General features: G+C 37.5%; 3 protein-coding genes across 3 annotated transcripts in view; 2 read left to right on the top strand and 1 right to left on the bottom strand.

Moving 5' to 3' along the window:
- Positions 1-15,134, top strand: part of LOC114658016 (neutral alpha-glucosidase AB-like) — a 204,196-nt gene extending 189,062 nt beyond the window's left edge. Inside the window, exons 24-25 of the mRNA XM_028810054.2 lie at positions 3,821-3,921; positions 12,417-15,134. Coding sequence (XP_028665887.1) covers positions 3,821-3,921; positions 12,417-12,526 — 211 coding nt within the window. The 3' untranslated portion in view covers positions 12,527-15,134. The remainder of the gene's footprint in view (positions 1-3,820; positions 3,922-12,416) is intronic.
- Positions 1-25,948, bottom strand: part of LOC114658053 (bcl2-associated agonist of cell death-like) — a 695,521-nt gene that overhangs the window by 245,789 nt on the left and 423,784 nt on the right. The gene's annotated exons all lie outside the window — the stretch shown is intronic.
- Positions 24,754-25,948, top strand: part of LOC114654831 (RDS/peripherin-like protein xRDS35) — a 28,630-nt gene continuing 27,435 nt past the window's right edge. The window contains exon 1 of the mRNA XM_028805681.2: positions 24,754-25,530. Coding sequence (XP_028661514.1) covers positions 24,950-25,530 — 581 coding nt within the window. The 5' untranslated portion in view covers positions 24,754-24,949. The remainder of the gene's footprint in view (positions 25,531-25,948) is intronic.

The following is a 25,948-nucleotide window of genomic DNA, read 5'->3' as shown; positions in this document are numbered from 1 at the left end:
CCAAAATGCCTACATCAGGTCAAAATGTTCAGTGACTTAATAGTGCTGCACCATTTAACCAACCGTTCATTGACTTAATAGTGCTGCATTTTTTTAGTTTTTCAAAATTGCCTTAAAGCTCAGTTTTCACTCTATAATATTCATTCCTAGGCTGTTGTTTTCACTTTTACTTAAGCTCAACCCTAGGTTTGCTATTCGACACTTTTGATTCAGCTTCAGTATGTTTTTTGCACAGTACAGTGAAATGTTAGCTTGTCGCAACACAATATGTGCCAGACATTATGTATGTGCAATCAATTTGGATCACATTATATGAAGCCTTTCTTATCATTTGCAACAGTAAATCATTATTTTAAAAAATGTGAACTATTTTAATCACAAGTTAATTTATTCAATCAATGTATCATAATTGTTAGCCCCTCTTCCTTCCATAACCATTTACTTGATAAGTTATTTTAGTTTTCAGATGTTGGCTTAACAGAAAATTATTCAAACAATGTTTATTAGGAAATATATAGTGGCTATTCCCTATATTACACAAAATACTATAGTGGTGGGCTGCTGATCTTTTTATTTATTTTTTAGGACTGTTAAAATACAAGAGGAGTAAAAGTCTACTAGGAATGCAAATCAGCATTGTAAAAAAATAGTATGTATAAAAGAAATCAAGTCACAGTTAAAAAAAAAAAAAAGTTTCCTTAGGTTATTATATTGCAGTTTGATTCTTTACAGTGCTGTACAATGATACATGTTACAGGCATAAATATGTTGTCAAAATGCATGCTTGAAATGTTGCTATTGTAATTGCTGTTTGCTGGCCAGCAGCTACAGGAAACATTTTATGGAGGTTGAATGAATGCAATGCAAGGGTTGACATACTACTTCCAGCTTGAACTGTGAATGTTTAAACAATGTGCTGGGTGTTGGTAAGAAGTGCGAAATTTGTTTGTATGTTTGATTTTAAGTAGATTGTGTTAGAATATTATTCTGACTTAGATAAGGTTCATGCCACATTTCTATGACGTTTTAATGCAGGAATTCAGATAATTTCTGACCAGCCAGTAACACAGGCTTATATACACACGCTGTGCGCCCCCCACTGTTATTTGGCACCCCTTGTAAAAGTTAGTAAGAAGTCTTAGGAAAAAAAGAAAAAAATCACAGTTGCTGAAGAGCTGTCATCTTGCACTGAAAAAATGAGAAACATCTGACTTTTAATTGAAACAAGTTAATTCGTAGGAAAACAAAGCCCTCATAAAGAAATATATATTTTTAACAAAAAGACATGCCACAATTGTTGGGACCCTTGGAAATTAATGTGAAACAATGTAACTGAAACATGTTTCCCATTTAAATTAGATATTGTTAAGTTGTTTGGCGTGTATAGGAACTTTCCAACTGAAATTGCTGACTTCCTGATTAACTGGGATACAAATGTGTGGAAACACAGAACCAAATTTCCTTAGCCAACCAACAAGTATGCTGCTGCTGGAGTATGTGAAGTTCCCATTGGGATTAATAAAGTATCTATCTACCTATCTATCTATCAATCAATCATGCCAAAGAAAAGAGAGCACTCAATCCAAATGAGGGAGAAGTCTGTTGCGCTCCATAACTCAGGGAATGGTTATTAAAAATAGCTACTTGCCTGAAAATGCCCATTTCTACAGATAGAGCACTAATAATAAAGTGGTCATCAACTGGAAGTGTGACAAACTTGTCTGGAAGACGACCCAAGTTTATTTTACCCCCATGTACAGTGAAAAGGATTGGTAAGAGAGGCAAAAATATCTCCAAGGGTCACTGTTGGGGAATTGCAAGAAACAGTAAAATCCCGAGGTTATCAAGTCTCCAGAACCACCATCAGATGGCATTTCCATGTCAACAGATTATTTGGAAGAAAGAAGCCTTTTCTGTCCGTTATCCACAAACGGAACCACTTGGAGTTTGTAAAACGTTACTACAACTCTGACTGGAACCGTGCTGTATGGTCTGATGAAGCAAAAATTGAACATTTTGGCAATAAACATGCAAATGGGTTTGGTATAAAAAGATGAATGGCTATAATGAGAAGAACCTTATCCCAACTGTGAAATATGGTGGAGATTCTGTGATGTGGGGCTGTTTTTCCTCCAAAGGCCCTGCGAGCATTGTTTGGGTACGTGGCATCATGGATTCCATGAAGTATCAGGAGATTTTAAATCAAAACTTGGCTGCTTCCACCAGAAAATTAGTAGGATAATGATCCGTAACACATGTCCAAATCAACACTGCAATGGTTAACTGACCACAAAATCAAAGTTCTGCCATGGCCATCGCAGTCCTCTGCTAACACAGTTCCATCTCAGATGTCCATCTCCCGAAACAGACAAGACCAAAATCAGATTTGCTCTTGTTTTTGTAACATCTTTAAATTTATTTTAAGTAGCCTTTTCAATGTCGGACGCTCTTAATTTTAGCTACATTAACTAACACACAGTGTTGCATAATCAGAGCTTGAGTAGGCTGTTGATGTGGCCCACGCTGCCTAAAATATGTCTGTTACATTTTTGCTGGAAAAAATGTGACTTAGTTTAATCTCTTGTATTATTCCTTGACCACATGTATCCACCTACAGCACTGAAGTAATGTTGCTACAAAGTATAAACCTACTCTAGCACTTGCTTAATGAACTTTATTTTAAAACTTTCTGTGTTGTTTGTTAAATAAGTGGTTCCCAAATGAACTCTCACTCATTTTACATACAGGTTGCTTTGAATGAAAAGGTCTGCTAAATAAGTCTTAATAAGTAGGAAATATTTTAAAGAATTGTAAAATGCAATATTTAGCGCAGTCAGGCGTTTCATTTGTAAAACACACACAGGGAAACAGTGCCTCTGCTTGTATAAAATACATATTGGGAGAAACGTTCGTCTCTTTTGACCTCTAAATAAAAAGCAGCATAACTGAGACAAAGAGAAATGGTTGTTTTTTTGAGCAGTTACAATATATTTGGGTTTCTTATTTGCAATACAAGTAGGTGGTCAATGCAAAGACCATATTTCACTTGTTGTTTGATTTATGTCACTTGATGCCTAGAAAAGTCTGTCTTTTTTTTTTTTGTTGTTTTTTTAAATGAGCTACATTTTCAAATGTAAATTTGAAAGCTGCAGTTTTCACACACGTCTTTTAAATAACGGGGCTTAAGTCGTAAAGACTTTTCTTAATTGGGTGCACTGTGAACAGAATAGTAAATGTTCTTAACAAAAAATATACATAACTGCACCAAGAGTGCACATGTACAGATAGTATCCAAAATTTTAAAGCTATGGACAGGTATTTTGAATGTGTTCTTGTTTTTATTATAATTATATCAAATTTCCTTTTTTTAAATTTGACCGCTCTAACATTGAAGTTTATTGAAGCATTACTTCACAATATATTCTCAGTCACCAGAATGTTATGTGTTGTTCATAGACAAAAAACTGCTAATTTTAATTAAAAATGCATAATTTTGATAAGTTCATAATATACAGTACAGTATATACTCATAGTATATTCACTTGAGTTAGTGTGAAACTGATATACATTCAGTTTTCTATGCTTCGAAATTATTCAGCATCTATTTCAGATTTGTGGTGCAACACACCACATCTTGTGCATCATATTTTACTTCTATTGTTGGACATTTTGTTTATGCAGTTCTTTGAGGAGTCATCACTGAATAGTACTTATAAATATTTAATCCAAGTTTTTTTAATTCTTTTATTTGTTGCAAAAATACATTTCCATAGAATTGTTTTTGTGACTTTGATAAGTTCCCTGTCTTTCTTGCATACAGTAATGCCGACAACAGCAGCCACTTCACAACAAAAGCCTGGCTTGAGAAAGTGGTGGTGATGGGAGCACAGAAGCCCAGCAAAGTGCATATACAGATGAAAGGCAAGTGACAGATCTTTTTGTTGCTGTTCTGTTGACCATGTGTTATCACTTATAACATGCTACAATGTATGATTGCATTTCTTAGTTTTATACATTGTGTGCATTTCATCTTCAATGCCACTACCGTGGTTCAGGAACCCACTCCATCTCTAATGCTTTGTACACTTGAGTTATCTGTTCCTACATGCTCTTAATGTTAATATGAACTAGTTAGGCAAGGATTTTATATAATATAAAATCCTTGCCTAATGATATATCCTCCATGTTTTTTTTTTCCCATATGTAGAATTGAACTCGTGTCTCTAACCATAAAGTTGCTTTTTATTTAGGTCAGTATGTGCCACAAGTCTAATTGTCTCGTTACTTGTGAGCATCACTGGGGCAACGATTACTTCAGGCTTGTAGAATGTCCATAGCTGTGTTCATTAATATAAAGAAGTACAGTATGAATGTGATCAACAAAGGTATAGAAATATAGAATATAGGACTAGAATATGTCATGGTCAGTCTTTCCTCACATTCTAATTAAAGTTGGGATCTCTTTAAAGGTACCTATAGTATTTAATTCCTTCTACTACAGAATGCACAAACAGTTCTCATATTTTAGTGTTCTTTGACTTGAACAAAAATTCTTTCCGTAGGCTGATCGGACTTGATTTAAACTTAGCCTGCCTTTGTAATCATGCTGATAATTTTCTCATATATAGCGCTTTGAGTACTGAGAAAAGCGCTATATAAATGTAATGAATTATTATATATACATGATAGTTTTGTATGAGTCATGGAAGGCCATCCTGTGAGGCATAGTTTGGATTAGAAGCATGTGGTATTTGCCTTTGATGCTAATAAGTTGACCGAGTTAGATCACCATGTGGAATTTAATTTAAACACGATGGCAAGAAGTGTAGCTGGTATTGTGTGGTTTAATAGTAAATATCACAGTTGTGCCACTGTTTAAGTTTTTGCCTGTAATATTTGAAAGAGTTGATGTATTTGTCACACCCCCTCCAGTGTGTCTAATAGTAGGAAAATCTGTGATTCCAGAGAAAGTAAGGTACTTTGTAATAAAGCACAGTTATGTACTATACATGCCAGTAGTTGAAAAATAATATACAGTATGTATGGATCATGAAAAGACAGCTACATTTCTCACAGCAAATGATAGTATTTACCAGCATTTCCGTCTGCAATGGACTGCTTTAACCTGTTACTTTTATAAGGCTGAAGGTAAAAGAGGCATTCATCTTAACAAATGCAGGAGATGTACAGTTTATCAGAAATTAGTATGTCGTTAGCATGATAAAGACAAGACTCAAATCAAAGAAATGCTCTGGCATTTTATCTTTTCAACTTAAGAGACCAGTTAGGAGTTTAAAAACATTTTTATAACTGTTCATTATAATACAAGACTCATTATTTAATGAGTTATTTAATTAGTGGCAAAATACCTTCATTTTTGCTTTCTTTTGTCTTTCTTAGCCACGGTAACAGCAGCAGATGCTGCCAGTTCCTTCTCTTTTCTGACATTTCAGAAATTGAAACCAGTGAATTATTGTACGTTAACACCATGTAAGAAGGTATTTAATCATATTATACATACATCCCGCACTTAGCATGTTCATTTTTATTAATATGCAACCACTCTTTAGATCCTCTTCTGTTTATACTTGGAGGTCCTGTCATCTGGAGTAGCTGTTATGATGTACACTCATGGATGCAATAGATGTAAATACTGCAAAAAGAAGAAAAAAATAATAATTTCTAGCGGTAATTGATAAAGCTAGTGTCATTAGAACCCTTTCATCCTTGGTTTTCATCCCAAGGCACACATTGCCAACTTCATGGATTTAAAGGGTTGCTATGGTAAAAAATTGACTCTACTGACTAAGATCAATGTGAATTTAAAAGAGAGACCACTTTATTGACTATTGAAAGTTAAACAGAGAGAGGCAGAGTATGGAATATTGTTAAGTAAGAGAGGGAAATCACAGTAAGTAATCTGGAAGTAAGTTTTCTGTGCCCTTCACAAAATAACCAGGCACACTGGTGCTTCTGTGAGGGTATCTCCTTAAACCTTGCAGTGCGTTAGAGGTGTTTTATCAGCACACATTTCTAATTCCCGCCAGACAAACTGCCTGGTAAATTGACTTATTTAGTAATTATGATCATTATTGTAGTTGTTTTCGTTAATGTATTTTGTGTTTACGGTGGATTTCATTCAACAAAGTAGTCCATTTTATGAACAACAATATGTATGTATTTAACACATTAAACTGGAGAGGAAGAATCAAAAATAAAAACACATTAGCTGTATTTTAAATAAAGTCGATTTTTAGTGCAGTAGTGCCAATACATTATTACTAACATTGAGTGTGTTTACAGGCGCGCACACAATCAGGATAGGGCGAATAATTCAGTTAAGGCAAAAATCTGGTTTCATAAAAATGGATAAGTGAATCCAAAAACAAGCATGAAGCCTCTGATAGTTTTCTTGTGTTTCGTAAATGTTTATAGTCAAATTGATGCTTTATAGATTTCTGTCAAAGGATTGCAGGCAGCACAATCTTTTATACTTGACGGTGTGATTGAGACCTGCAAAGAACCAGTTCGTGTGCTTCTAACCTTGCACCCTGCGCTGCTGGAAAAATATTTTTTTTACTTCTGGTTGCCACATACAGTTCTGGTTACTTTCTAGCTCAGAAAAAAATATATTGTGGTATTGTCTTGCTGTGTAAAGGACACAAGTGGCACAAGACTTATTAATTCTCTTTCAATGTACTTGCACCTTTTTCACCAGAAAATGACACCTGGCAGCCCAAGTAACATGAATGTGCTTAAATAAAATTACATTTTATGAGAAGGTGTAATACACATTGTAAATCCAAATTCTGTAGATTTGAACTCTGCCTGTATTATGTAGTGATGTACAGAGACCTTTTGTTGTTTGATTTGTCTTTCCCAGCAACAGCGAATGAAGGATCAGAATTATGCATGTAAAACCACTTCATAATGCACATATGATGCTGGCCAATTACATTTTTTCATAGAAAGAAGTGATATTTAATGATGATTCCAGATTGAGACTTATGCCTACTTGAATTTAGCACATTACAGAGTAGAAAACATGGCAGATGGATTGCAGTGATGGTGTAGTTGCAATTAAAAAGTTGTGAGACAAGATACGATTCCTGCCCCTACCCCTCTCCCTGCTGCAGGGACATTGTGGAGCCATAACAAAATACTGAGGGAAATCCTTAATTAATGAATTAAAGATCAGAGTAAATGCAGTATTCAAGGTGTTGATCGATCCCAGACTGTTTTCTAAGTGCACATTATATGTCATAATTGATGTGTGTGTTATATATAAGAAAGGCACCAGCTTGACTATTTATGTAGATTACTAGGGGTCTCCACCCCCTGCTCGCTTCGCTCGCCAACCCCTGGTGTTGTGACATTACAAAGAGTGTGATGTATGAATGAGATATAGCATAGTGTGAAGGTGTAGATGACGCATATAGGAAGCAAATAAAGTTGTCCATGTCCAAAAACGGGCTCAGAGAGGTAGATGTTAACTTTGTCTATGGTTTGTCCTTGTGATTTGTTGATGGTCATGGTCGAGGCAGGTTTAATGGGGAACTGTCGCCGTTTAAGTGTAAAAGGTAATTCTAGGTCAGAAGTTGTAAGGTAATTGTAGGAATTAGAACAGTATTGTTAGCATGTGATTCTGTAAGAAGTTTTGCTTTAATAACATTGTGTGGCATGGTGTTGACGACTAAACGTGTACCATTGCATAAACCCTGTTTAGTGTTAAGGTTTCTTAATAGCATGATTATTGTTCCGTTTTTAAGGCTAAGATTGTGTTGTGGTAATCCGGCTGGGTTAATAGTGTTCAAATATTCTAAGGGGAAATTAAGATGGTCATTGTCGTCAGAGCTTAGAAAGAGCTGTGCCACTCCAGGAAGTAATGAAATGACCTGGTTATTAATGTGATCAACATTAATATTTTTTGGACATAATATAGTTCGTTGTGTTAAAAGGGGTATTTGGTGTAATGAGATTGTTGTTCCAAATATCTCTGTAACTCTTTTGAAAGCAATGCCAATTGTCTGCGTATTTTAAGGTGGACTGAAGAATAGCCGAGCGCATGGCATATGGAATAATAGCTAAGCACTGTGTAAAATCTCCTCCTAATAAAAGTACCTTTCCTCCAAAGGGAATATTATTATTCATCAACGTTTGTAGAAGTTTATCAATGGTGTTGAGTAAGTGACTGGATGCCATTAGATGCAAAAGCAAATGAACTATTGTAGGATCTAATGCAGTTCATAAAGTTTTTACTTTCAGGTACTTCGTTAGTTAGAAGCTTCTGTAGATATGCAGGATATGAATGTAAAGGAGGCAGTCAAATTTGACCCTTTTGACAATAACGTGTAAATTCATTACTTGTATTGCCAGTTGTTTCTTCAGGGAAGTTAAGTGAATGACAATGATTGCAAATGACATTCATTAATCCCAATGAATTTTCATGAATAGTGGACTCATTATTGAACGCGTTGTCAGCTAACTGGCGCAATCGTTTAGCAGGTGTCTGTCGTTGATGTCCTTGACGTGTGTGTTTTATCTGTGCCGTATTTTGGGACGTGCTATTCTGGAGCTGTAATCGATTTGCCTGTGCTGTGTGAGAAGCCCGTTGCAGTTTACGGCGTTCATTGTATAGAGCCTTGCCCATTTTTGTATGTCGGTTAGTCGACCGACATGTATTGTTTTTTTTCATGCGGGTTCGTGTGTTTGGTCCTGTCACTCGAGCCGTATCGTTTTGTACCCGTGAGCGTGACTTGTTTGTTCTTCAGCTATAGAAATATGGATAAGTAATAAGGAGGATCGCACTCACTGTTAATATGGAGCCTTTTCTGTGGTTGAACGGTTAATAGTGCATCAGTGTAATGAGATCGTTTGAATGTGTTCAGATGACGTATATTTAATACGGACGGTTCGTTCAGTAATGGGGCTTTGTCTCATTTCTTATTTATGTTAGTGTGGTCGTGGGTCCGAATCCTGCTTTTTGTGTATGTTTCGTGTGCTATGTCCGTAGTCTGTCCCGTTTTGTGTCCAATGGGTTTGTGTGGCGCTCGCATCTGACTTTTTTTTTTTGTGTGCGCTAGGGGGCGTTGCCTCACTTTATTTTATCTCTGTTAGTGGAGGGGGTGTGTGTGTGTCGTGGGTCTCAATTCTCTTCTTTGTGTGTGTTCCGTTTCGTGTGCCATGGGCTTCGTGCGGCGCCGGCGTCTGACTCCTTTTTTCTGTGTGCCATGGGCGCCTCATTTCTTTTTTTACGTTGCTTTGCATCCGGTTTCCGTTGCTTGGAAGGGGGGTTTTGTGGGGGCGCCTGCGCAGTACGTCTTTTGCGTCCACGGCCCATGGCCGGATGTCCCTGCGTCCATCCGGTTTACCATTCTCGGTTAGTAATATGGATAATTTTAATTGTATGCTTAATTACAGGCTTGTTCACACTTTATCTCTGTTTTCAACATTCAGTCCTCTGGGCCCCCTGTAGCTGCTGCTTTTTGTCCTAATCTAAAGCAAGCTATTATATCCAAGTTTGTTTTTTGCATCTTATTTGGCAATGACAAACTGGATATGCTATATTTTACTAAATGAAGCAGGAATGTATTTGTTAATATGTATTTTTTTAAGTTCTGGTTTACTAATAAGCGCAAGTGAGTGACAAAGTCGTTGTTCTTTTCAATGTGGTTTACGTGGGTGTCTGCTGTGCTCATCATTGTCTGTATTCCAATATAATTAAAAGAGCAAACTCCATAGAAAAATAATAAAGTAGGCATTTAAAGATATAGAAGAAATGCAAATGTTTTAACTTCCTATAAGTGTAATACTATTACACTTTTCTAAGTGCAAAATTAAAGGGAAAAAATTGGTCAGCTAATTAAACAATGAGATCAATTAAAGGTAACAATAACTGACTGATTGAAACAAAATCCTGCAGCCACAGGGGACCCTGAGGACCGAATTTTGAGAGTCACTGTGATATTTCTTGCAGCCTCTGCTTGCTTAAATTATGTTAGGTAGGGAAGGAAAACACACAGTGTAATTTGTAAAAAGTAAGCTAAAACCATATTCCTGATTTCTAATCCCTACTCCTGTATAGAGTGTGCACATTCTATGTTGGGTTTTTTCCAGTTTGTTCTCTAAGTCAAAAGACATATCCGCTAACCTTACTGGTGACTTTAAACTGGCTTGTAGTGAATATTTGGGTGTGTTACTGAATCGAAAACTGAACTGAGTAATGCAGGCTCAAAAAGCACAACACGCTACAAGCTGTTTCACTGAAACAATGAGAAATTGACATTGCATTACAATTCACATACTGGGTGTGTAACAACTATGTACCAAGGCTGTCAACTACACATGAACATTGTGTGAGCAAAAAATGATATCCTGCAACATAAATGTTAAAGCATAATGTAAAAGGAAATAACATGAAAAAAATACTAAATATGTTTACTCAAATATCAACTGGATTGAAAAGGTGATGTTGTCATTGTGCTTGTTATTCAACTACAATTGATCAAAAGTTAATTAGCCAGTGCTCTAAGTTTCAAAGCTGCATCAACAGCATAACTTTGAGGTTAATTGTTAAGGCCGGATCGTAATATCTGGAATTGCACTGTAGTTTGAGTATATGTACTATATGTGTTGAATACCTTTCATTTCTATTTCTCATTTTGCTCCTTTTTAAAATTTAATGCCAGCTACTTTAGAGTAGAATGGCAGTTTCTTGCATAAGTTTAGTATTGGCCATATTTAGAGAATAGAATTGACTGGCTTTAAGTAAAACTGTAGTAACGGCTTTCAGTGAAGCATTACTTCTTTCTGGGATTTTCCCTATAACATATGAGCAAAGTCTAACATTTTCATTTAGACCAGTCAGAAATTAGCAGTAGGAGTGACAGGTGTCTTTAAGGTTGAGGTGGGATTACATCAGGGATGGGCTCTGAGCCCTTTATTTGCAATGGTGATGGACAGGTTGACAGATGAAACTAGACAGGAGCCCCTTTGGACTGTGATGTTTGCTGATAACATTATCTGTAACAAGAGTAGGGAGCAGTTTGCGGAGACCTTGGAGAAGTGGAGATATGCTCTGTAGAGAGGAGAGGAATGAAGATCAGTAGGAAGAAGACAGAATACGTGTGTGAATGAGAGGGACAGAGGGATAGTGAGGATGCAGGGAGTAGAGTTCATAAATGTGGATGAGTTTAAATACCTGGGTTCAACAGTAGAGTAATGGAAGTGTGTTAGGGACATGAAGTGAATGCAGGCTGGGTAGAGTGGGTGGAGAAGGGTACTACCAACAAGAGTGAAAGGGAAGGTCTACAAGACGGTAGTGATACTAGCTATGTTATATCGGTTGAAGATGGTGGCACTGCCAAAAAGACATGAGACATAGCTGGAAGTGGCAGAGTTATAAGATGTTAGGATTTGCATTGGGTGTCATGAGGATGGACAGGATTAGAAATTAGTACATTACCTGGTCAGCTCAGGTTGGATGGTTTAGAGTCAAAGCCAGACAGGTGAGATTGCGTTGGTCTGGACATGTGTAGAGGACAGATGCGGAGTATATTGGGAGAAGGATGCTAAGAGTAGAGCTGCCAGGCCAGAGGAAAAGAGGAAGGCCTAAGAGAAGGTTTATGGATGTGGTGAGAGATGACATGCAGATGGTGGGATGCAGAGGACAGGAAGATATGGAAACATATGATCCGCTGTGGTAACCCCCTAATGGGGGCAGCTGAGAAGTGAAGAATTAGTAATTAGTTAATTTTCTATTTTATGTACTTTGGATGGATCTTTATAGATCATTTTGAATACTGAATATCTGAAGATTTAAATTGCCGCAGTCATTTACACGCACACACACCCCTCCCCCCCCAAGGACACACAGCATTGTCAATTTTTGATTAGTAATGTGAAATCTTATGAAATGCATCAGGTTTTTGGAATCATGGAATTATTTTTCAAATTGGCAAAACATGACTGTACCAGTGTTAATTCCACTAAAGATATCAAAACTTTATGCAAAAACATAGGATTGAAGTTATGCAAAATATGCTTCTAGTGATAAAGTGATAAGCATTAATAACAGTACAGTTGTCTTCCCCTGTAAAAGCTATGAAAGTACAGTTCTGTCAGACTGTCTTTATGTCCCATATTACTTTCAGAAAAGTGTGTGCTACAGAATTTTTCTAGAGCCTCTAGATAAAAGTAATTGGCTAAGAATATGCAAATCAGTCTGTTAGGTATCATGTTTGAGAGAAAACCAGTGCTGTTTGTTAATTTGGAACTGTAAATGAAAATTTTTTACATGTCTGTGTACTAGGAGAAATCTAAAAGTGTGCTTATATCCTCCACAAACATCTTATAGGGTAATGCCAGTCTATACATTTCAGTTTGCATTAATGTTTTTTTCTCTCCCCCCTTTTAAGATGGAAGTACCTCAGAAGTTGAATATGAATTTGACGCTGCAACTTCGATATTAACGCTTCGCAAACCAGCTGTTAATATTGCTTCTGATTGGACCATCCTTTTGCGGTAATGCACCCTGCTTTGCTGGACTGACCGACTGACAGACAGACAGGGACCAGGGTGCTGCTACAAAAAAATTACCACTCTGAGGAAGTAGAAGCTTCTGATAGACAAATGCAAATCAGAGTCTCATCCTGGAGATCATGTTGCCTCCCTACTCCTCCCCGTGCAAGAAAGACCAAGATGATGCCTTCTTTTCCACCCTGTCCATCTTATTTCATTGCTACTTATGCTAACGGTTAATGACGCATCAACGATTTGTCTGTGTAGAACAAATCCTACTTGTTTCTCATGATTTCCAATTGTGAAAGAGTAAATTAAGTTTTTTGGGTTTTTTTCTTTTTATTACAGCTTATCTTCCTCAAGGGGTTGAAATATTAAATTTCATTTTGGGAATTTAAACTATTGTTTCTTCTTCTGAACTTCACTTACAGAGGCAAAAATTATTTAGTCTGTATACGAAGTTAGACATGTTTATATTTTGAAACTAACATGAAAAAGTATCCCAAATCGGCTTTTAATGTTCTATAAACTGCAGTTTAAACTTGTCCTTCTGCATGGGACCAGTTGTACCAAAAAGCTTTTAGGCCTCTTGCTGTTCACATGAAATGAGTGCTGGCTTTCTTGCTTTAAATGACATTTTGTCTTTCACAGCCACATCCAGTGATTGGGTTTGTTTTGTGTGTAGTGTACTGTATCCCTGGCTCTTGACAAAATCTCCAGGAATGTGTAAAACAAAGCAGCAAAATATATCAATAACTGTAAGAAAGGTTTAAGTGTCTCTACCCCCTACCAAGGTAGTATGGAGCAAGTTTTGCTTCTCTCACAAGACTCTGTAACTCAGTCAGGAAACAGGGATTTTTAATTGTCCTTTTTATGTAGTATTGTAATGGATGAAAGTGTAATTTAAATATGAGCTGTAAAGTTAAACAACACAGTAATTTTTTGCACCTTTTTCTTATCAACTACTTGATGGTGCTCGTTAGCATTTCTTCAGAACTGCTTTCTTGTTTTTGTTAATGTTTAAATGCTGTTTGAGATCAAAACTGGTCATTCCATCAGTCGGTCAGTCAGGCTGCCTTTAGTTTTAATTAATTTGGTGAAGGACTATAATAAAGGAAGACATAGGGCTGAAGTTGTTACCTTTAGTGAAGATATTGAATTCAGAAGTCTCAATTTATTCATCAGTTAACCCCAGAATGTCACCTCCTAATATCTTTTCATCTGTATAATTTAGCAAATATACAAATTGGCTTGTGAATGTTTTATCCTATGGATTTGGCCTTTTAAACTTTCAGTTTGAGTGTGATAGAGTATGACCTCTTTTCTGATCTTCAGTGGCACTATCACCACAAACCTTTTGTTTTATCATGTTTGGTTCACAAAAACATAATTCTGTTCTCCCTCACCCTGCCTCTCTTTAGTTTGCCAGTTCTGATTGTTTCATGTTTAATATTTAGAAGCATTTTTTATCAGAATATTTTTTAGAATTCCATAATATGTTTCTATCCATTCCATTTTTTTCCTTGCAATTTCCAAACCCACTCACCATCCCCCACAAACCCCAAACCATCCTTCACACAGGTTTATACATCTTACTTAATCAAATATTTGTTTGCTATCCAAATAAGTAGCTGGTGAAGACATTTTTGCCTGAAGTGGCAGTGTTTTGATATTGAAGGTTTTTGGTCCCCAAACATCTTTATTTGTGTCTCTCCTTCTCTTCTGTATTTTTTTTTTTTTGGTCTGCTTCTGTTAAACATTCCAGTTTAGTGGCAGTGAAAAGATGTGTTAATGAAGTGACCAGTTATCACAAAATGCACTCTGTTGAGGGGGCGAATGTGGTGTTTCATTATGTGTCTGTGTGGCTCCCATCTGTCAAAGTAAATAAAGCCATATTTATGTAAGAGGGTAGGGAGACTGAATGCCTTGCTAACATTTGGTTACCAGCCACACATTTCCCATTATTACTGTATAGGTGGTTTTATTTCCAGTTTTTTTCTTCTGTTTTGTCAGTGTATACATTTTTATTATTAACTTCTCTGTGATACTAGTACCATCATAAAGCACTTTACCTCATTGGTGAAATAAAGTAATAATATGTGATATGCTTGTTTTAAAACGTTTCAGTTTTTTTTAAGCAAATCAGGTAGGTAGTCCAGTCTTCTTGAGTTCTTAAGGTATTGGCAACTCCATTTTTTATATAATGTACAGGCACCTGGAATTGTTAAATTATGAGTTGACTAGAGAATGAAATTCTGAGCCAGAAATGCCCTCTTTAGCTTATGCCGATTTGCTACAGTATTACAGCTTGGCATTTAATTATTTTTTTTTCCCTTCTGTTTTGCTCTCTGTTGTGAATGCTGTTTTGTTTTTCAGGAGAGCAGGGTCAGATTTCAGTTTTCCTCAGACATGATATTCGGAGTGCATGCACTATCTTTGCTGCTAATTGGTTTACAGATTAAGAGATATAGATGGTGCTCAGTGACACAAATTAAACGAATTAACTGTGGGTGGGGGAGGGTGGCAATTTTTTTTCTCCTCGGTTTTGGTCATTTGTTTAAAAAAAATGCTGTTTCTGACATTTTGATAAAAGAATAAAAGTAAAATTTGAAAAACTTTGTTGTTTTCATCTTTTAACATAACAGTACTGTGCTACTGAATGCTTAATTTTCAGAGAAAAAAATGACATTTTTGATTCTTGAAAAAAATAAACATGGATCAGGTAAAAAAAACTTTCTGTACTTGTTTTTCTTCTTGTTCTGTTTAGTATTAGATAAATGGTTCCCATGATCTGATTCTTTTTGGGCTATTGTTTATGCCTTTAAGTTTTAATTCTTCATTAATTGTTTTATTTAATACTGTCATTTCAATTTCTGTTTTATTGCCAAAGTGTATTTAAATGTGATACTGCATTTGGAAACTTAGTTTTTGAGGATTTTAACTGTGGGTCTGGGATTAAACAGAGAAAAAAAACAAATATGGTTATCATACTGTATTAACCTTCTTAGCATTAGATCCGAGCATCACTCAGCTGTAAAAACACTGCAAAGCATTAGTCTCGAGTCACTTGGACAACAGTATAGAAGCGTCTTGCGTAAGACCCATGGGTTACTATGGGCTGTAAAAATGCCAACAGCATTAGTTTCTAGTGTTAACTCGGGCAGTGGTATAGGCATGTATTGCATAAGTGTCGTGCCCATGCGTTACCCAGGCAACAGTGTAAATGTGTCTTCTCCTAGCCTCATAATGGTGTATCGTAAGAAACGCGACTCATCAACAGTGATGACAAAGTGAATCTGTCTTCAGGCAGTGAAATTGAAACGAACAGGGAAACAAAGCAATTCTGGTGAATCCGAAAATGACGCTTGTATCACTCGCACGTGTACAGTGTGCAGTTCATATTATTGTTGTTATTCATTAATGTTGTTGTTTGTATGATTGTTATACTTTCTACACCTGACTTGTAGTGTTTTGCATGCTTTATGGTAGAAAGATGAGAGTTAATAAAAATGTAATTTTTCAAGCCAAAAAATGCAATGCTTTTTTTTTTTTTTGGGAGAAAAAATAAAATGCTAAGAAGGTTAAGGAACTAATGTAATAATTAATGACATGTTGCAACCTTTATAGGAAGACAGTTTCAGTAGTCAAGAGAAGATGATATAAATGCATGCACTGATTTCTCCACCTTACTTCAAAGTAGCCGAGGTCTTAAACTCTAAAGTATGATGACTTATACAAACAGATGAGATGTGATTTGAAATGTACGTTTTTGTGTAATGAAAGTGGCTATATATTTTGAATCTGTTTTCTAGAGAAGTACATAGGATGCAGGATATGTGTTCACATCAGATTTGTAAAGGTAGTGTAAACCAATAAATCATTCTTATTAAATCTGTTGGAGTATGTTATATGAATATTGTAAAGCTTGTTTCATTTTTTTTTTTTTTTTTTTTTTTTTAACATAGGCTGAATAACAGTAATTGGAGCTGTGTTTAGCAGCTCATTGCCATCTTACTAACAGGATAAGTCACCTTTTTGGCTAGATTTTAGGCAATATATGTTTACTCCAGTTTTACAGTAAATGTCCTAATTCTGTTTGTCTGGTAATGGCAAATGTTCTGAGATTTTTCAGGTAAGAAATGTTGGGTAGTTATTTTAGGTGAGGAAGACTGACATCATGGTAAGGTAGTTGCTGTCACTATTCATGGCATCAGAGAGTGGCGAATATGCAGCATGCTGATTAGCTCATGCAAATGAGAATTTCACTGCTTTGTTTCCGTAAAATTGCTTTTAATATGCATAGTAGCTTTGTTGGTGGCGTCTTTAGCACTGCCGTCTCATAGAATTCAAGGCTAGTGTGTGTGTGTGTGTGTATAATATATATATATACAGTGGAGCAAAAAAGTATTTAGTCAGCCACCAATTGTGCAAGTTCTCCCACTTAAAAAGATGAGAGAGGCCTGTAATTTTCATCATAGATATACCTCAACTATGAAAGACAAAATGAGAAAAAAAAAAATCCAGAAAATCACATTGTCTGATTTTTAAAGAATTTATTTGCAAATTATGGTGGAAAATAAGTATTTGGTCACCTACAAACAAGCAAGATTTCTGGCTCTCACAGACCTGTAACTTCTTCTGTAAGAGGCTCCTCTGTTCTCCACTCGTTACCTGTATTAATGGCACCTGTTTGAACTCGTTATCAATATAAAAGACACCTGTCCACAACCTCAAACAGTCACACTCCAAACTCCACTATGGCCAAGACCAAAGAGCTGTCAAAGGACACCAGAAACAAAATTGTAGACCTGCACCAGGCTGGGAAGACTGAATCTGCAATAGGTAAGCAGCTTGGTGTGAAGAAATCAACTGTGGGAGCAATTATTAGAAAATGGAAGACATACAAGACCACTGATAATCTCCCTCAGTCTGGGGCTCCATGCAAGATCTCACCCCGTGGGGTCAAAATGATCACAAGAACGAGGAGCAAAAATCCCAGAACCACACGGGGGGACCTAGTGAATGACCTGCAGAGAGCTGGGACCAAAGTAACAAAGGCTACCATCAGTAACACACTACGCCACCAGGGACTCAAATCCTGCAGTGCCAGACATGTCCCCCTGCTTAAGCCAGTACATGTGCAGGCCCGTCTGAAGTTTGCTAGAGAGCATTTGGATGATCCAGAAGAGGAATGAAACCAAAATAGAACTTTTTGGTAAAAACTCTACTCGTTGTGTTTGGAGGAGAAAGAATGCTGAGTTCCATCCAAAGAACACCATACCTACTGTAAAGCATGGGGGTGGAAACCTCATGCTTTGGGGCTGTTTTTCTGCAAAGGGACCAGGACGACTGATCCGTGTAAAGGAAAGAATGAATGGGGCCATGTATCGTCAGATTTTGAGTGAAAACCTCCTTCCATCAGTAAGGGCATTGAAGATGAAACGTGGCTGGGTCTTTCAGCATAACAATGATCCCAAACACACCGCCCGGGTAACGAAGGAGCGGCTTCGTAAGGAGCACTTCAAGGTCCTGGAGTGGCCTAGCCAGTCTCCAGATCTCAACCCCATAAAAAAATCTTTGGAGGGAGTTGAAAGTCCGTGTTTCCCAGCGACAGCCCCAAAACATCACTGCTCTAGAGGAGATCTGCATGGAGGAATGGGCCAAAATACCAGCAACACTGTGTGAAGACTTACAGAAAATGTTTGACCTGTGTCATTGCCAACAAAGGGTATATAACAAAGTATTGAGATGAACTTTTGTTATTGACCAAATACTTTTTTTCCACCATAATTTGCAAATAAATTCTTTAAAAATCAGATAATGTGATTTTCTGGATTTTTTCTTCTCATTTTGTCTCTCATAGTTGAGGTATACCTATGATGAAAATTACAGGTCTCTCTCATCTTTTTAAGTGGGAGAACTTGCACAATTGGTGGCTGACTAAATACTTTTTTGCCCCACTGTGTGTGTGTGTATGTGTGTGTGTATGTATGTATGTATGTATGTATGTGTGTGTGTGTGTGTGTGTGTGTGTGTATATATATATATATATATATATATATATATATATATATATATATATATATATATATATAAAAATACTGTATATATAAAATATAAAAATATATATAAATAATTGCAGCTGGAGATTCACAAAGGGAGATGATGAATCACGTATCATAAAGTAGTTTTTATTCCTGAGCTTTCAGCCCCTGCCAGGAGCCGTCATCAGAGAGTAATGCTTAGATATTCAAGAATCAAAGGCAATATATAGCAAAATTAAGTGGTAGGTGGGGGGTTGGAAGGAGTATCGGTCGTAAATTTTTTACTTATTATGAACATGTTCTTAAGTTTGTATATGCTGGGTTTATGTCCAAATGTCTGTTAATGGCGTTTTCGTTTGATAGCCAGGATTCAGCCAGCTCTCTGGCACTTTTAGTACTGGCCTTAAATCTTACTTGTGCATTGTCCCAGTTGAATGCATGTCTGGTTGATTTTGTATGCGTATAGATCAGTGATTATACAGTATATATAGAATAGAGAATGATGGGAATAAGTAATTCATACATTTTTATTTGTGCTGCCACAAGATGCCCTTGAATAAAGAGGAACATAGTTTTCTGATCGTTCTACACATAATGACTGTATGACCAAACTTAGATAGAAATGAAACAAAATAAATAAGCCTTAAACAGATCTTTCTTTAAACAAGAACTTTACTTTTCTTTGTAATATCATTTTTTTCTCTATTTTTGTGTGAACTATTTTGCTTTTCATTTTTACTAAACCTTTTAAAATGAAGATATTTGGCTTGTGGAATTATTTGAAAATGTGTCATACTATTGCCTGAACTGTCCTATGAAGCAAGCTAAAAGCTGCCAAGCTTTGGTAATTTTGAACAAATGCAGCTACAGTAAGAATTGGAGAACAATCACAGCAGAGTTTAACCATAAGCCAATATCATGGAACCTTGGCATTTTTCCTCTTATCATTCTGGATTTCTGGGATATCTTTTTTTGTCCATTTGCAAAATGGCATTATCCATGTGAAGATCAGTTACTGTCAAAAACCTTTAAAATTTTAGGATGATTTAAAACTTTCCATGTGTTGGCCGCACACCTTTTTTTTTTTTTTTTTTTACATTTTTTTAAACTGTGCCCAGATATAAGAAGTCACATTTCATATGTACAAATGTAATTTGCCTTCAACAAATATCAGTTGATATCATTTGAAGTGATTCTTACTGGACTGGTTATTAAATAATTTTCTTGGAGACTTTTGATGAAGTGGCAAAGACAGGAGGAAAAGGTCAAAAGTTGGTTACAAAACCATTTTAACTGACATATATAACACTGAATTCTGTGAAGACCAACATTAAGGCGTTGAGTAATAGCACTATTAGGAGAGTATCCCTCCAAAAATTGCAGTGGCATAGCAAAAGCCCATGAGAGATCCAACCAAGATGCCACGGATCACAATACATGTGCATCTCAATAAATTAGAATATCATCGAAAAGTTAATTTATTTTAGTAATTCAATTCAAAAAGTGAAATGTATAGATTCATTACACACAGAGTGATATATTTCAAGCGTTTGTTTCTTTTCATTTTGCTGATTATGACTTGCATGTAATGAAAACTCAAATTTCAGTATCTCAGAAAATTCCATTATATAAGACCAATAAAAAAAAAAATACAGAAATGTTTTATACTCAATGCTTGGTTGGGGCTCCTTTTGCATGAATTGCTGCATCAATGCAGTATGGCATGGAAGCAATCAGCCTGTGGTACTGCTGAGGTGTTATGGAAGCCCAGGATGCTTTGATAGTAGCCTTCAGCTCATATGCATTGTTGGGTCTGGTATCTCTCATCTTCCTCTTGAAGTCAGGTGAGTTTGCTGGCCAATCAAGCACAGTGATACCATGGTCATTAAACCAGGTATTGATGCTTTTGGTATTGTGGGTAGGTGCCAAGTCCAGCTGGAAAATGAAATCAGCATCTCCATAAAGCGTGTCAGCAGAGGGAAGCATGAAGAGCTCTAACATTTCCTGGTAGATGGCTGTGCTGACTTTGGACTTCATAAAACACAGTGGACCAACACCAACAAATGACATGGCTCTCCATATCATCACTGACTCTGGAAACTTCACACTGGACCTCAAGCAACTTGGATTTTGTGACTCTCCACTCTTCCTTTAGTCTCTGGGACCTTGATTTCCAAATGAAATGCAAAATTTACTTTCATCTGAAAAGAGGACTTTGGACCACTGAGCAACAGTCCAGTCCATTTTCTCCTTAGCCCAGGTAAGATAGTTGTAGTCCATGTCCCATATATGTCTGTTTGGTGGCCCTGGAAGCACTGACTCCAGCCGCAGTCCACTCCTTGTGAATCTCCCTCAAATTCTTTAGTGGGCTGTGCGTCACAATCCTCTCAAAGCTGCGGTTATCCCTGTTGTGGCAGAAAAAAGTGCACAAGCATTTTTTTCCTTCCACTCAACTTTCCATTAATATGCTTAGATGCAGCACTCTGTGAACAGCCAGCTTCTTTAGCGATGACCTTTTGTGGCTTACCCTCCTTGTGGAGGGTGTCGATGACTGTCTTCTGGACAACTGTCAAGTCCGCAGTCTCCCCCGTGACTATGTGGCCTACTGAAGCAAACACAGAGAGAGAGAGAGACCGTTTAAAGGCTCAGGATACCTTTGCAGGCGTTTTGGGTTAATTAGCTGAATGGAGTGTGAGACCATGAGTCTACAATATTGCACTTTTTCACAATATTCTAATTTTGAGATACTGAATTTTGGGTTTTCATTAGTTATAAGCCATAATCGGCAAAATGAAAAGTAAACACTTGAAATGTATCGCTCTGTGTGTAATGAATCTAGAGTGCATCTGGACAGTATTCACAGCACATCACTTTTTTCACATTTTGTTATGTTAAAGCCTTATTCCAAAATGGATTAAATTCATTTTTTTCCTTGGAATTCTACACACAACACCCCATAATGACAACGTGAAAATAGTTTACTTGAGGTTTTTGCAAATTTATTAAAAATAAAAAAAACTGAGAAAGCACATGTACATAAGTATTCACAGCCTTTGCCATGAAGCTCGAAATTGAGCTCGGGTGCATCCTGTTTCCCCTGATCATCCTTGAGATGTTTCTGCAGCTTAATTGGAGTCCACCTGTGGTAAATTCAGTTGACTGGACATGATTTGGAAAGGCACACACCTGTCTATATAAGGTCCCACAGTTGACAGTTCATGTCAGAGCACAAACCAAGCATGAAGTCAAAGGAATTGTCTGTAGACCTCCGAGACAGGATTGTCTCGAGGCACAAATCTGGGGAAGGTTACAGAAAAATTTCTGCTGCTTTGAAGGTCCCAAAGAGCACAGTGGCCTCCATCATCCGCAAGTGGAAGAAGTTCGAAACCACCAGGACTCTTCCTAGAGCTGGCCGGCCATCTAAACTGAGTGATCGGGGGAGAAGGGCCTTAGTCAGGGAGGTGACCAAGAACCCGATGGTCACTCTATCAGAGCTCCAGAGGTCCTCTGTGGAGAGAGGAGAACCTTCCAGAAGGACAACCATCTCTGCAGCAATCCACCAATCAGGCCTGTATGGTAGGGTGGCCAGACGGAAGCCATTCCTTAGTAAAAGGCACATGGCAGCCCGCCTGGAGTTTGCCAAAAGGCACCTGAAGGACTCTCAGACCATGAGAAAGAAAATTCTCTGGTCTGATGAGACAAAGATTGAACTCTTTGGTGTGAATGCCAGGCGTCATATTTGGAGGAAACCAGGCACCGCTCATCACCAGGCCAATACCATCCCTACAGTGAAGCATGGTGGTGGCAGCATCATGCTGTGGGATGTTTTTCAGCGGCAGGGACTGGGAGACTAGTCAGGATAAAGGGAAAGATGACTGCAGCAATGTACAGAGACATCCTGGATGAAAACCTGCTCCAGAGCGCTCTTGACCTCAGACTGGGGCAACGGTTCATCTTTCAGCAGGACAACGACCCTAAGCACACAGCCAAGATATCAAAGGAGTGGCTTCAGGACAACTCTGTGAATGTCCTTGAGTGGCCCAGCCAGAGCCCAGACTTGAATCCAATTGAACATCTCTGGAGAGATCTTAAAATGGCTGTGCACCGATGCTTCCCATCCAACCTGATGGAGCTTGAGAGGTGCTGCAAAGAGGAATGGGCAAAACTGGCCAAGGATAGGTGTGTCAAGCTTGTGGCATCATATTCAAAAAGACTTGAGGCTGTAATTCCTGCCAAAGGTGCGTCGACAAAGTATTGAGCAAAGACTGTGAATACTTATGTACATGTGATTTCTCAGTTTTTTTATTTTTAATAAATTTGCAAAAACCTCAAGTAAACTTTTTTTCATGTTGTCATTATGGGGTGTTGTGTGCAGAAATCTGAGGAAAAAAATGAATTTAATCCATTTTGGAATAAGGCTGTAACATAACAAAATGTGGAAAAAGTGATGCGCTGTGAATACTTTCCGGATGCACTGTATATGAGTTTCACTTTTTGAATTGAACTACTAAAATGAATTAACTTTCGATGTTATTCTAGTTAATTGAGATGCACCTGTAAAGGATCTGTACATGTTTATTGTAGTAATTGGAACTCTTTGAATGTTTTCAGACATTTTTCAGAAGCTGGGGCTTTGGGGTTAGGTGGTGAGATAAGACATTCCTTATTTAAAAAAAGAAAAAAAACTGAGGTGGTTTAAATTTCTCATGTTGCAAAATTTATGTTCCCAATATCAATGTGAGAAAACGTATTATGGTCTGATGAGATCAAGATGGAACTGGCTTTAATTCCAAAAATATACTTGGTGCAAACCCAATACAGTTCATCACCCAAAAACATTGTATTTTTATGTTGAGTGCTGTAGCATTGTAGTGGGAGCTTCTTTTTAATAGTTTCAGATGGCAAGATAATTCATTGCAAAACCTTCTGCCATTTATCAGAAAGTTAAAGAACCACCTCCCCATTAAACATGCCTGTCATCCAAAGTATTCTGCCAACTACACCAAGTGATGGCTTAAAAAAAGGAAAATGAATGTCCTGTAATAGTCCAGTCAGGGTCCTTGAACTCGGTCTTCTAGAAATCAGTGGACTTATTTAAAGGTGACAGTGCACAGGAGATCCTCTCCCCATTTTAACTAAGCTTTATTGTTCCTACAAAGAGTAATTGGGTAAAATCACAAAATCCAGGCATGCTAGGCTGACAGACTTGGATTTATGCAGACTTACTGCAGTAATCAAAGTAAATGGTTCTTCCATTGTGCAAGTGTGTACACCCCTAATTAACACTCAAAGTCATTGTACATTTTTTATTTGTAATTGTTTCCTAAATTATGATCAATTTACTTAAATATTGCTGGGTAAAAGATCTTATTAAAGGTGTCTGCTCATCCATTGGTTTTCTGAGCATGCAGTTTCCATTACCGCATCACAAGGAACCAAGCAGGTATGGGATGCTGGACTATCACAAGAGTCACACACACATACCAAAACTGGGACAGTTTTAGAGTTAACTTTCAGAAGAACAGTACATCTTTCAACCATGGCAGGAATCAAGAATTCCTGAAGAAAGCCATTCCAAACCTGTAAACTCCATACAGAAGCTAGGAATTCATGTGGTGTCCAATCATTGTGAAGCATCAGCACTACCTGATACACCACATGCTACTTCTCATATTCATTTAGTTTATGTACACAAAAGAAGCTAAAGTATGTACATGAATGATCTGTGTATTTTGACCAGAATAGCGAGGAGGAGGAGGAGGCAGCAGCGGTGTTGGTTGTGGCAGAATGTTATGTCAGTAGGATGCTGAGAAGCACTTCATTGCTGGGGCTGCATGTCCCATCACAGCTTGTGAGGTGTGAGTCACCAGTTTTTTTTTGCACAGCCTACGGTTTTCATATATGTACATAGTCACAGGTATTACTTTTTCCAGATGAATTTTTTAATGCTTTTAATTTTCTCTGGCATATTAAAGCATTTAACTCTGTTTGCAGTACTTCTGTTGCTGTCCCAGCAGAGCTTGAGGAGCTAACTTTCTGATGACCTGATTTGTCACTTCCAATCAGAATATGTCTGATCACTTTCCCAGTGTTTATTTAAAAGGACAGTGACTCGCTTTATTATTGGTGAAGTAAGGCTAGCTTTAATAGGATAAAGCAGCGCAACAGGATCAGCAGTAAATAGGTTTCAGCTGCCTGGGACGAAGAAAAAAACAAAGCTCTGAAGGATATGGGAACTGGCAAGTGGTGGAATTGGAAGGAACTTATTGGATCCTGTCAAGCAACTATTTGCTTTACTTCACTCATTTGATCCCCTTGATAAAACAAACTTTCTCCCTAACTTACAGTTTGAAAGGTGGCCCACGTTTAACTTTTGGCTTGTTGACATGGTCCTCCTTAAGGTAAAATTCCCCTTCCAGAGGAGGGTGAAGGTCGCCCAGGGTCTCTGGCTTCTTTCCTGGCTGGCGACAGTTTCAGGTGCTTTCATTTTTACCCTTGGGATTTTTCTCAAATCAGAATTAAGAAAAAGAAGTGAAGTGATGGACAACACAGAGATCCATGCTGTACCCAACACACTCATCATCGTGGGTCTGGCTTCTGTAGTGATCAATTTTTTTGCAGGCCGTATCTGCCAGGACTCCTTGGATGTGGCTCGTTTTCCCCGCTGGCGTGGTTTTATGGTACCCTACTTTGCTGGGGCTGCTTTATTGGCGCTGCTCATGCTTGTGGCTGTGATCATGAGTTATGCAATGAAAGGCAACCTTGAAGAGTCTCTGAAGATAGGACTGAAAAATGGTATCCGTTTCTACAAGGACACAGACACACCAGGTCGTTGTTTCCAGAAGCAAACCATTGATCTGCTGCAGATGGAGTTTCAGTGCTGTGGCAATACAAATTTCAAGGACTGGTTTGAAGTGCAGTGGATCAGCAACCGTTACCTGGACTACAGCTGTAAGGAAGTTAAGGAGTGAGTATACAGGTGAAAAGTGTGTACACACAACCCAAGTCAGTGTATTTTGGAACTGGGTGGCTGCATGTTTTTTTAAGGTTACCTTGGTTTGGCCTGTTCATTAATAGTTAACTCATCTCTAAATGAAATTTGATGAAACCTACATTCAAGATGAAATCTTCAAACCCTACTAGCAATTGTGTTAATTAATAATAAGGCTGTACCTCAGTCTCAAGGCTGCTTTGTCCTCACCTTGGTTAACTCCTGACATATAGGACTGCCTAACAGTAGGTCAATGGACTGTAACCTGCTAGCTTGGTAGTTCAGTTCCTAGTACCAACTAAATGTATGATTCTTAGTAATTACCTTGCTTTACTTGTTGGCTGGTTGTTGAGAAATACATAAAAAAAACTGAAGTTTTCCATTCATTGTGGTT

This window comes from Erpetoichthys calabaricus, chromosome 1 (assembly GCF_900747795.2).
Source record: "Erpetoichthys calabaricus chromosome 1, fErpCal1.3, whole genome shotgun sequence".
Taxonomy (NCBI): Eukaryota; Metazoa; Chordata; class Cladistia; order Polypteriformes; family Polypteridae; genus Erpetoichthys; species Erpetoichthys calabaricus.
The sequence above is the reverse complement of the archived record's forward strand: the minus strand, read 5'-3'. Positions and strand labels throughout refer to the sequence as shown.